This window comes from Lepidochelys kempii, chromosome 6, assembly GCF_965140265.1.
Source record: "Lepidochelys kempii isolate rLepKem1 chromosome 6, rLepKem1.hap2, whole genome shotgun sequence".
Lineage (NCBI taxonomy): Eukaryota > Metazoa > Chordata > Testudines > Cheloniidae > Lepidochelys > Lepidochelys kempii.
This window is the reverse complement of record NC_133261.1, coordinates 74,328,469-74,340,991: the sequence shown is the minus strand read 5'-3', so window position 1 is coordinate 74,340,991 and position 12,523 is coordinate 74,328,469. Positions and strand designations below refer to the sequence as shown.

Below are 12,523 nucleotides of genomic sequence, written 5' to 3'. Positions count from 1 at the left end.
GGATGAAAAGGGGATTGTGAATTCATTCAGTGTTTACTGGGGATGTCTGGCATATTTTTGTAGTGAAGGGATTGGCATCCAGGCACCACAGCAGCTGGAAAGTTGAGTAGCTGATAGTCTTCTCATTTACAGCCCAATTATGGAAGCAAGTCAGGAAGACACCCGTTCCTCTGGTTCATCTGTTTCCTCAGCTTCCTCTCTTACACACATCTCCACTATTAAATACCTGCATATTCCTGAGAAACTGGAATTGGCTCAGAGCCTGCCTGTTGAACTGGCTAGTGACACTGGAGGCAGTGAAGACACTACTAGTAAGTACCAAGTCTGAATTTCACTTGAGACAACGTGTCTTAGATTTGAGCTCAGTTGCAGACTCTTCAGTATGTATGTCCTGTATTCTTCTGTACTTTGTGTAAACGTCTTATTGGCTTTATGGTTTTATATGCTTAAATCTATGCAGTGAGCTGTGATATCCTGTCTTATAACTAGGCTAAGCAACAGTGTGAGGGATATAAATAAAACAAATTTGAAGGATGTTAATATTAAATGGATGGAGGGATCATTTAAGGTAATATAATGGAATATAATTAAGAGTAATTGGATGAAATTAAGAAATTGGAAAAATTAGGGCTCTTCTACACACACAAAACTAATTCAGAATAAGGTAGGGTCTAAATTTAAAGCGCATTAACTATTCCTGATTAACTCCTTGTGTGGACATTTTTAGTCTGGAATAACTCTCTGTAGACAACCATTAGCTTGAATGGCAGGGAAAGCTTCCTTACAGGAAGATCTTTATGGGTGCAGAACAGTCTTCTCAGGAAAGTAGTCAAAGTGTCATAGTTTGGGATATTGAAAAGGCCATCATCCAACTTGAAATCTAAACAGATTTTGGAAATGCCTTAAACTTGCCCTTTAAGTTCTGCTTTAACTTCTTTTTGCTTTTGCAATCACAACTTCCTGTTTTCTGAATGTCTTTCCTCCCTTGTTGGTGTGGAAAACACAAACTATGAGGACTGGTTGTATAGAGTCACTTCGATTGCTTTCCTCTTCTAGTCGAAATGGCTGCTGTAATTGAAAGAAATTTTTCTTCTACAGACAAGGTGAATAAGGTAATATCTTTCAGTGGCCCAACTTCTATTTGGTGAGAGAGACAAGCTTTCGAGCCACACAGAGCTCTTCTTCAGGTACCTTTCCCAGACCTGAAGAAGAGCTCTGTGTGGCTCGAAATCTTCTCTCTCTTCCCCTGCCCACACCAATAGAAGTTGGGCCACTAAAAGATATTACCTCATCCACCTTGTCTCTCGTATATCCTGGGACTAACATGTCTACAACTATACTTTTCTTCTAGAGTCAGAGTAATCTCATATGTTGTAATAAGCCAAAATTTGCGATATTGTGGGTATGTAGAGCTATGTACCTAAATCCATATTAAGTGGCTATATTTTCAAAAGTGTTGAGCATCCATATCTCCCATTTAATTTCAGGAAGAAGCATGTACGTTGACTGTTACCCTTCAGTTAGTGGATAGTAAATTTACTAGCATGCTAAGTTGTAAACTGGGAATGATACTTCATTAGCATATGTCATTTAGGGTATGTTTGGTGGGGTCTCTGAGCCAGTGTTCCAGCCCAAGCCCGAACATCTCTGCCTCAATTAAACAGCTCCTTAGCCTAAGTCAGTTGGCACAGGCCAGTTGCAGGTTTTAACTGTAGCGTAGGCATACCTAAAATCTGTTCCCAGTAAGCCTTTTGTGATAACTGTCCGTTTCTAGAATTAGGCATCACTGTTTAAAAGGTATCCCCAGGATGTGAGATGAAAGTGTGGATGGGAAAAGAATCCTGTCAAGATAAGATATTTTTGAAATGTTTCAAATGGATCCATGAAATACCAATCTTTTTGTAAGGAAATCCTTTGTACTTACATTAACAGGAATGCAAAGGTTGCAAGGCTTGCTTGAGAATTTAAAGCTAGATACTGTTTTAAGCCACAGTCCTGCAAATTAGACTCACAAATTAGATTCACACAAGCAGTTCTTTCCACTTGTGTGGAATCCCTGGTGAAGTCGGGGGTTCTGAATTGGCACAGGGGCTCATCCATGCACATTCAGTATGCAGGATCAGAGCCTAAATCTTTATATCTTCCACTGGAAAAACTGCCTTATAATGAAGGTACAAAAAGTGAATTTTACTCCAAATGACTGAGGTGTGGTAGCTCCTGAATTATACTAATTGCTGAATAGTTATTGAGTAAAAACCCAATCATTTCCATAGAAGTTTAATACTTCTATAAAATTGGGCCTCAATAGTTTTCTTCATGACACTCTAATTTCAGAGTGATCAAAGATTGTTTGTTTGTTTTTGGAAGCATAAATTAGAATTGGTGCCAGTGAGCTCAGTAGAGCACTGCAAAATATTAAATGCCCTTCTGAAGTGTAATATTTCAGAGGCCGTTTGGATCTGTATGGCAATGCATGATTATCAGGAAAGACAACTGTATTCAAAACGGTCTAGTTCTGTCTAGTTCTTCTGTTGTATAGAACTATTCCTAATTGCAGATGGTCAATTTTTCTCTCCATCGTTCTCTCAAATGGTTTCAAAACTATTTCTCTTTCAGCTAAATAGAACTATTGAATAGACTTTTTTTTTTCCTTCAGAATTTACTCTTTATATTCCAGTAAATAGCAGTGGGTAGAGGAATCTCAGCCCATATCTTTGCACTTCTCCTGTATACTTGCACTGTAGAATGGAAAAAGTCAAGATTCATGACTAAGACTCAGGCAGCCACTGTTCCAGGTGCACCGGCAGCTGCTGGGGTAGTCTAAAGCCACTGTGGCCCTCCCCTTTCCCCCCAGCAGCAGAGTTTGGGTTTGGGGCTCTGGGCGTCACTTACGTGGGGGGCTCCCCAGAAGCGGCGACATCCCCCTCGCTCAGCTGCTAGGCAAGGCGGAGGCTCATAAGAACATAAGAATGGCCATACTGGGTCAGACCAAAGGTCCATCCAGCCCAGTATCCTGTTTACTGACGGTGGCCAATGCCAGGTGCCCCAGAGGGAGTGAACCTAACAGGTAATGATCAAGTGGTCTCTCTCCTGCCATCCATCTCCACCCTCTGACAAACGGAGGCTAGGGACACCATTCCTTACCCATCCTGGCTAATAGCCATTAATGGATTTAACCTCCATGAATTTATCTAGTTCTCTTTTAAACCCTGTTTTAGCCCTAGCCTTCACAACCTCATCAGGCAAGGAGTTCCACAGGTTGACTGTGAGCTGTGTGCAAGAACAACTTCCTTTTATTTGTTTTAAACCTGCTGCCCATTAATTTCATTTGGTGGCCCCTAGTTCTTATCTTAAGGGAACAAGTAAATAACTTTTTTCCTTATTCACTTTCTCCACACCACTCATGATCTTATATAACTCTATCATATCCCCCCCCCCTTAGTCTCCTCTTTTCCAAGATGAAAAGTCCTCGTCTCTTTAATCTCCCCTCATATGGGACCCGTTCCAAACCCCTAATCATTTTAGTTGCCCTTCTGTGAACCTTTTCTAATGCCAGTATATCTTTTTAGAGATGAGGAGACCACATCTGTACGCAGTATTCAAAATGTGGGTGTACATGGATTTATATAAGGGCAATAAAATATTCTCTGTCCCTTTTTTAATGATTCCTAACATCCTGTCTGCTTTTTTGACTGCCGCTGCAAACTGCGTGGCCATCTTCAGAGAACTATCCACTATGACTCCAAGATCTTTCCTGATTAGTTGTAGCTAAATTAGCCCCCATCATATTGTATGTGTAGCTCCCATTGCCCACCTCACCCTGTTGCATGCCCCTGCCCCCTCCTGCATCCAAGCTCTGCTGCTGCTGGGGTGAGAGGGAAGGCATGGAGCCAGGTAGGGAGCTTCTCCCCCGCCCCCAGCACCTGGGCTGCCCTCCCCCAGTACCCAGAAGCCCCCCACCCCAAGTTTTATTCACTGGTATTTTTAGTAAAAGTCATGGACGGGTCACGGGCCGTGAATTTTTGTTTACTACCCCTGACTTTTACTAAAAATACCCATGACTAAAACGTAGCCTTATTTATGACCATTCAAAGTGGTTTAGTGGCCCCAACTTTACTATAAGCTGATTAACGCTGTTATGGGTAAATGTGGCTGGATGAGTTCATCTGTAACCTTTTAATTTTTGTCATGGTCTGGAGGAGGGGTTACATTCCCAGTAAGTCTTTGAGTAAAAAGTTCACAAGTTTGATCTACTCTAGAAATGGGTCAAAACTGGAACATGTCCTGACTGGATTTTGTAGTGTTTAGATAAATACACCTAAATCCAAATACCTATAGTTTAAATCTTGGTTTTTAAGAAGTACAAAACTTGACTAAGCCTTAATTTAAATGGTCTGCACTTATTCAGTACCTTACTTTCAGATTCTGGGATGAATCTTCAAAGGTGAGTAAATGTTACTCTGTAAAAACTTAGCAAAAGAAGAAACCATAAGTAAGAGGTTAATGGACTTGCCCAAAGTGATATTGCAGAAGATCAGTAGCAGAATGGAAATACAAGCAAGGTCTCATGATATCCACATGCTAATCTAATCACACATGCTGGCTTCACAGACGGAATCCACATCTGAATCCTGCCTATCTGTAACTCTTACTTTTTTGTTTCTAGATGACCCACCTCAAATGTTATGGAGTGCAGAGCAGCGCAGAAGGCTGTTGGACCCTCTGCCAGATTCATTGAGTAATTCTCCAGGTTTTTATTCAGAGAATGGGCCCTTGCCTGTGATGGAGCTGGAGAAAGAAATAGAGCTGGGTAAGCAGTAAGAGACCCTAGCGTGCTGGCATTCTATTCAAACTGGCTTAAGTTTTTTCCTTCAGAATGGACTCCAAACTGTAAATTTTGAAAAATAACCTGGCAGTTAGATATTGCAGTTAATGTAATAGCATGTTGCTTCCAGAGATCTTAATTTGGACATGCCACGGATCCAAAGGGCAAGCTTGCTTCTGTCCTTTGTGCAGTCTCTCTGGAAGAGTGCCCCATTATCACTAGCCTCTACACCCCCACTTTTTTGCGAGAGAGAGACCCACAGATCTAGACTGGGCCCTCTGCCTTCAACACCTCTTTGTCACCATTGCTCCTCCAGCAGGTCTAAATGAGTTTAGACTACTATCAGAGGCTTATCCCTGTTGGAGCTATGTAACCAGCAGATATTTTCAGCAATGCAAGGCACTTTTCAAAATAAGCCAATATTTATTAGTCAACTGCAATACAGTATTTTAGGGTCCTTAAATTCAAATGAAAAAGCAAAACATATGTGCATGTCTCTGCTGGCAGTCCAAACTGCCTTTCTTGCCCAAGCATCCAGGATTCAAAACTCTCCCACTTCACTGGGCAGCAGAATTATAAATACAGTTTAGACAACCCAAAACATCATAATTAGAGCTTGGAAGAATTTTTCTTCCTTCCTTGGTTAATGTCCTGTCACTGGTCTTCCATTGTAACTCCCATTCATATGTTCAGTTTTTTCACACCAACCCAGATATGCCTACATGGCCAACACCAGTCTGGCCAATCTCTTCACTCCCATTAGGTCAAAACTCAAAAGTGAGTGGGGAAACCAATATGCATGTTTTTCATAAAGATGATACAGAAATTTGTCACATTCTCCATATATGTACTTCCTGTGATCTCTTCTAAACGTAAACATTCACAATAGGGAATGAGATTTACTGCATCAAACGGGAATACTGGACCAATGAAGACTACAAGATGTTCTTTGGTATTCTATCCAGCTTTGCTGAACTGGATGCAAAGGGGTTTGCAATAAAGGTAAGACTTGTCACCATATGCACATCTGAACCTTAGAGTTAAAACTATCAGCTCATCAGGGTAAAATCTGGTCATGGCAGTTGAATGAATTTGGAGTATAGAATTATTTAAGATCTTGCACCTTGCTCTTGCAATAGAATAGCAGTTCTGGCCCTGTGTAGTCTGATTTCTCAGTAAAATGGGAAGAGCTTCCTGAGCTGTATGTGAGGATAAGCATTTAGGTTTACTCCAACAATAACTTTTTTTTTTTTTTTTAATGTACCTTTTTATAGGTGTATTCTCAGCCTGTGCCTTGGGATTTCTATATCGCACTCCAGTTGCAGGAGCGTCTGAGTACTGACTTTGACCAAAGCTTCAGTGAGAACTGCAGCTGTTTCTTATACCTGGATGGCTGTGCTATTCTGCATAGGGAGATAAATCGCTTTACTCTCTGGGTCAGTGCAAACAATCTATGTATGATATAGGAAGATGAACTGTAGCATAGATACTAGCAGTTAGAGATGTTGGTTCTTGCTGGATGTGAAGCAGATTCAAGGGGCCTGGAATGTTAGATTAAACATAGAGCCCTATCTAAATGCAATTTTGATGTATGTTAGCAAGAAGTATGTTTGCTATAAAAATTCTTAGTTTATAAAGGTGGTATCTAAGCTGCATTCTCACTCCTGGGTTTTGTGCTTTTCAGTATGAGACAAGGAGTTCCACAACTTCAAAGGGCTTGCCTACATAGGGACACTCAGGAAAGTAAAGGCCAGGTCAGCTAAAGGTGTGACGCTAATGTGCATAAATTAAAGTGTGTATTAAACTCTTGGGTGGATGCTCTCATTCAAAAGTAAAGTGGCCAGGGGTTTTGCTGTAGCTTAACCCTGCAAAGGCCACTTTGCTCCTGAATCAGAGCATCTACACAAAGGTTTATCACACTTTAATTTATGCACATTAATTTCATGGCTTTAGTTGACCTTTCCTTAACTTTCCTGAATGTCCCTGTGTAGATGTGGCCTAAAACTTTTTGGTTGCTAGAGGCATCAGTAGTGACTTGAGGCATGAATCACACCACCCCACCCCCCAGAACTAGTGTCATCCACGTCTTTTAACTGCAGCCCTGAGAACTCTCATCTAGATTTCCAGTCTGCTATGCCTGGGGGAGTAGTGTTAGCATCTTGCTGGAAGGACGCATGTTTAAATTCAGTTTTGACTTACACAGTTTGAGCTTTAGCATATACTGGGCTTAAAAAATAAAGGCCAACTTCAGCCTTCAATGAAACTTTTTTCCATACAGATTCTTCAGCTATTTATCAGTAGAATCTGCTGAGAACTTTTGCACTCACTTAAAGTCTGCTGGGTTTGTTGTCTGGTTGGAAAACTGATCATGTATGTGTCTGACCAAGGAGGGCTGAACTGGAGAAGCTTCCTGGCTTCTCCTTAGAGCTGTCTAGAAAAAGTGAAAGCTTGTATCATAGGATTGTTCCTGTCTGCTGCTCTGTCTCTTGGCAGAAGAATGGTTCCTCAGTGGTTTATATTTGTTCTCTCTGTCTTCAGGATATGATCCAGTGCTGTAAAGACATCCCTGAGGAAGTGATTATGCTGGTTGTTTACAATATCCTGGATGTGGTGCAGAAGCTACACAAAGCGGAGATTGTCCATGGAAACTTGTGTCCAGAGGCTCTCTTCCTGGGAGACAGGTTGGTAGCCTCTTTTCAGAGACCTGGAAAAATGCATTATATTCAAGCTCTGTCCTGAACCTTGTGCTGTTGTAACTCCTTTTTTCCTATGCAAGTGAATAGTGACATGGCTCACTATTTCAGGAATAGGAGGGCAGCAGGCTCAGAAAGTTGATGTGGAAATCTATAAAAGGCATATATGAAGGAAGGGGGTATTCCTGAAGAAAATACTCCATTATATAGTTACTATTTTAAAATTAGCAAGTTCACATACAAATGTATTAGAACGCTACAACAAATCAAATATGTGGAAGTAAAGTAACTTGCCATTGAGATTAAATATCTGAAAAGAAATGTAGAAGGCTGAGGTTTAAAAACATGAATATTCTAGTCTGGAAATAGATTAGTCAGTTCTCTTTGCAGCCAACTTCTAAAGCCTGGCCTACACCTAAAATTAGATTAACCTAGCTATATCGCTTAGCGGTGTGAAAAATTTTGCACATAGTGCAATGTAGTTAGGTTGACCTAACCACCACATAGATGCAGCTAGGTCAGTGGAAGAATTCTTCAGTTGACCTGACTACCTGCCTCTCGGAGAGGTGGATTTACCTAAGTCAGTGGAAAAACCCCTTCCAATGATGTAGGAAGTATCTATACCACAATGCTACAGCAGCAGAGTTGTAAACTGTGCCACTGTAGTATGCAGACATTGATTCAGAGGACATCAGTTTTCCTCCTTAGGCTCTTGATGAAGGAAGCCTCTCTTTCCAAATGTATAGCTCCTTCACATTGTTGCTGAGGTTACTTTCTTGCACATTGCTCAGCTCATCCCCCTCAATGGCCTTGCTGTCTAGATCCCACATGAAACTCAGAAGCAGGGAGCTAAGGAGCAACATCTGTACTTTTATAATGACTCATACAAGCTACTTCAGTCCTTGTCCCTTTCTCTCCTCCCCAGCTTCTTTAGGATTGTGTCCTTGCCTAAACACAAGTTCACCTGTGAACTGGTGGAACTTTTTTTTTTTTTGGTTGCAGATAATGATGTCTGCATTAGCATAAATCCTGAATAGGCTCACCAACGCACTGAAGTAACTCTGGAGCTACACTAATAAAGTTTTCAGAGTAGCAGCCGTATTAGTCTGTATTCGCAAAAAGAAAAGGAGTACTTGTGGCACCTTAGAGACTAACCAATTTATTTGAGCATGAGCTTTCGTGAGCTACAGCTCACTTCATCGGAAAGCTCATGCTCAAATAAATTGGTTAGTCTCTAAGGTGCCACAAGTACTCCTTTTCTTTTTACTAATAAGAAGGTAACTCCATCAACTTCAGTGGAGTTATTCTGGATGTACACTGATATAATGGAGATCAGATTCGCCCAATGACTAATAACCCCATAAATGCAACTAATTTTTGTTTTTTAAAACCTCCTTAGTGGCAAAACAAATTTAGGTCCAGAAAAAACCCCAAAACACCCCACCATTGTCAAGTCTCATGGACTTTCATGTCAGAAGGGACCATGTGATCACCTAATCTGAGCTCCTGCACATTGCTGGCCAAAGAACATCACCCACCCACTCCTGTAATAGACCCCTAACCTCTGGCTGAGTTACTGAAATCCTCAAATCATGATTTAAAGACTTCAAATTACAAAGAGTCCACTATTTACACTAGTTTAAACATGCAAGTGCCCTGTGCTACAGAGGAAGGTAAAAAAAACCCAGGGTCTCTGCCAATTGGATTTGGGGGAAAATTCCTTCCCGACCCCAAGTATGGCAATCAGTTAGACCTTGAGCACATGGGCAACACCCACCAGCCAGACACCTGGGAAAGAATTCTCTGTAGTAACTCAGAATCCTCTATGATGGGTTCCCTGGGGTACAACCTGGAACTAGGATACCACTGAGGCTTCTGTTTTACCAGTCTGGGCTCCCTCTCACACTGTGATTGTGACAAGTTGAAAACCCCTCTAGGTCCTGCACTCACGCAAACATTCACAGGCAGGGACACCCCAAGCTGAGTTTCATGAGTGGCTCGTGAGAGCATTCATATACCAACAATAGGCTCCAGCCAATTCCCCACAGCTCCCCAGCCTAGGACCCCAGAGGTGTACCATCTTGCCCTGGTCAGAAGCTTGACCAGTGTAAGTTTATTATCCAGTCCATCCCTCTCAATATGGAGAGGACAATGCACCAGCCCCTGTTTCTGAGCAGATTTCCCTTTTGAACCACGCTGTTTTAGGTAAAAAACAAACTATTTTAATTACAGAAAAATAGATTAAGTGATTATATGTAATTACCTAAAATGAAACAAAATTGCAATCTGAGTTCTATAAACTAGACAGGATTTGAATCAAGGAGTTTCTCTCCCTGATGCAGCAGCAGCAGGAGTTTGGGTGCAGGAGAGGGCTAAGAGCTGAAGCAGAGGGTTGGGGTGTAGGAGGGGGCGAGGGCTCTCGGGAGCGCTTTCCTCGGGGGGGCTCCCCAGAAGCATCAACGTATCCTTTCCTCAGCTCCTAGGCAGAGGCATGGCCAGGCAGTTCTGCGCGCTGCATCTGCCTGCAGGCATGGCCCCCACAGCTCCCACTGGCCGTGGTTCCTGGCCAATGGGAGCTGCAGAGCGGGTGCTCGGGGATGGGGGTAGCGTGCAGAGCCCCCTGACCACGCCTCCGTGTCCACCTAGGTAGGGGCCACAGGGACATGCTGGCCGATTCCAGGAGCCATGCAGAGCCAGGTGGGGAGCCTACTGGCTCCCCTCCCCCCGCATCCAGCAGCAGCACAGGTCCCGGGCCACATGCCCCTGCAGCGCCCCCAGGCTGCCCCCTGCCCCAGAGCACCCACGGTGCCCCTGGGCCACCCTCTGCCCCAGAGCACTCAAGTTTTAATCAAGGGTATATAGTACAAGTCATGGACAGGTCACGGGTCATGAATTTTTGTTTACTGCCCGTGACCTGTCCATGACTTTTGCTAAAAATACCTATGACTGAAACGTAGCCTTAGCCATTATCCATATTCTGGCTAGAACATCCACAGGAAAGTCCATCAGGTGGGGATAAGCTTCTTCCATGGCCAGTTGTGTTCACTGATGGGCCGTCAACTTGATTAGTCCATTCACAATATGCTGGCTAGACCTGGTATAAACTACCTTGTGGGAGTTACCACAGGAGCGAACACATTTGAAATACAGGTATGTAGTCAATATTCATAACTTCAGATACAAAAATGATACTTGCATACAAATAGGATAATCATATTTAGCAAACCATAGCTTTTCCATTGACACCTCAATGACCTAATTTATATAACAGTGATTAATTTGGGGGTGCCAGGGTGTTGCTATGGGGTACAGAGTGTCACAACCTCCCCATCTAGTGTCTTATCACCAGCCATTGGAAATATTTGCTGCTAGCAGTCGCAGATCAGCTACATGCCATTGTAGGCAGACTCATCATACCATCCCCTACATAAACTTATCAAGCTGAGTCTCGAAGCCACTTAAGTTTTTGCCCTCTCTGCTCCCTTTGCAAGGATGTTCCAGAACTTCACTCCTCAGATGGTTAGAAACCTTTACCTAATTTCAAGCCTAAACTTATTGATGGCCAATTTATATTCATTTGTTCTTGTGTCCACATTGCCGCTTAACTTAAATAACCCCTCTCTCTCCCTGGTATTTATCCCTCTGATATATTTATAGAGAGCAATCATATCTCCCCTCAGCCTTCTTTTGGTTAGGCTAAAGAAGCCAAGCTCTTTGAGTCTCCTCTGATAAGGTAGTTTTTCCATTCCCCTGCTCATCCTAGTAGCCCTTCTCTTCATCTGTTTCAGTTTAAATTTATCTTTCTTAAACATGGGAGACCAGAACTGCACACAGTATTCCAGATGAGGTCCCACCAGTGCCTTCTGTAATGGTACGAACACTTCCCTGTTTCTACTGGAAATACCTCGCCTGATGCATCACACTGGTGGTTTAGTCATCCTGTGATCAATCAATACACCCAGGTTTTTCTCCTCCACTGTCACTTCCAACTGATAAGTCACTAAGATAAGTGTGTGAGCTCATAATTACTAGTCATGTTTATTAATAGTAACATTGCCATAGGCCAATGTGGCAAAACCACAATATATTACAATAAAACTTACTTCAAAATTCTGGATTTAGTTTTATTAAAATACACAAATGCAAATTAAAAAAAACCAAACCAATTAAACCATATAATCACTGTCTCTTGCCTTTTCCTTATTTTAGTGGCTGGCCATGCAAACAGGGCAATTGCTTAGGTCACAAATATGCTGTCAGTTCCTAATAAATATTTAAATATTCTATTTTCTGAGCGGTCATCGGAAAAAGATATCCAGGACAAAAACACAGAAAGCCTTTTTGACCTTCAAGTGGCATTTGCAATTACAATATAACAGTGGGGTAGGTCTTCCACTTTCCCAGAGCCACAGGGAAAGAGGGGGTTACATTTCTCAATGCCAGTAATGTGTCTTCTAAGTAAGCTGTCTGCATAGTGTGACAAAGTTCCTCCTCTGCTTTGGTGGGTTCTGCACTTATTTCTCACCTCAGAGGTTCACGGCAGCCCTCAGTTTGGCCACTTTTGTGGCTCAAATCTGCCGTTCACTCAGTTATCCTCATCACTGGCCAGCATGGGGAAAGGAAGAAGAACAATCCCCACAGCCTCCGCTGATCCACCTAGTGGATCGGGGAACAGGCCAGAGACCTTCCCCTCTGGTGGAACCCACAGTCCAGTTCAACTCCTCCAGTATCAAGTAGGGAGTTGGAGAGATGGGGGGAACCCAGGCCCGCCCTCTTATCCGGGTTCCAGCCCAGGGCTCTGTGGATTGCAGCTTTCTGCAGTGACTCCTGTGACAGCTACAACTCCCTGGGCTACTTCCCCATGGCTTCCTCCCAACACCTTCTTTATTCTCACCACAGGACCTTCCTCCTGTTTGATAATGCTTGTACTTCTGAGTCTTCCAGTAGTATGCCTTCTCACACTCTCTCTCTCTCACTTCTTGTACCTCTTGCTCCCAGCTCCGCA

At 42.7% G+C, this 12,523-nt stretch overlaps 1 protein-coding gene across 3 annotated transcripts in view; it reads left to right on the top strand.

Annotated features, from left to right (window-relative positions):
• BUB1B (BUB1 mitotic checkpoint serine/threonine kinase B) overlaps positions 1–12,523 on the top strand; it is a 46,627-nt gene that overhangs the window by 22,730 nt on the left and 11,374 nt on the right. For all 3 annotated transcript variants that reach the window (XM_073348804.1, XM_073348802.1, XM_073348801.1), the window contains exons 16-20: positions 133–311; positions 4,667–4,810; positions 5,715–5,827; positions 6,100–6,261; positions 7,364–7,506. In XM_073348804.1, coding sequence (XP_073204905.1) covers positions 133–311; positions 4,667–4,810; positions 5,715–5,827; positions 6,100–6,261; positions 7,364–7,506 — 741 coding nt within the window. The remainder of the gene's footprint in view (positions 1–132; positions 312–4,666; positions 4,811–5,714; positions 5,828–6,099; positions 6,262–7,363; positions 7,507–12,523) is intronic.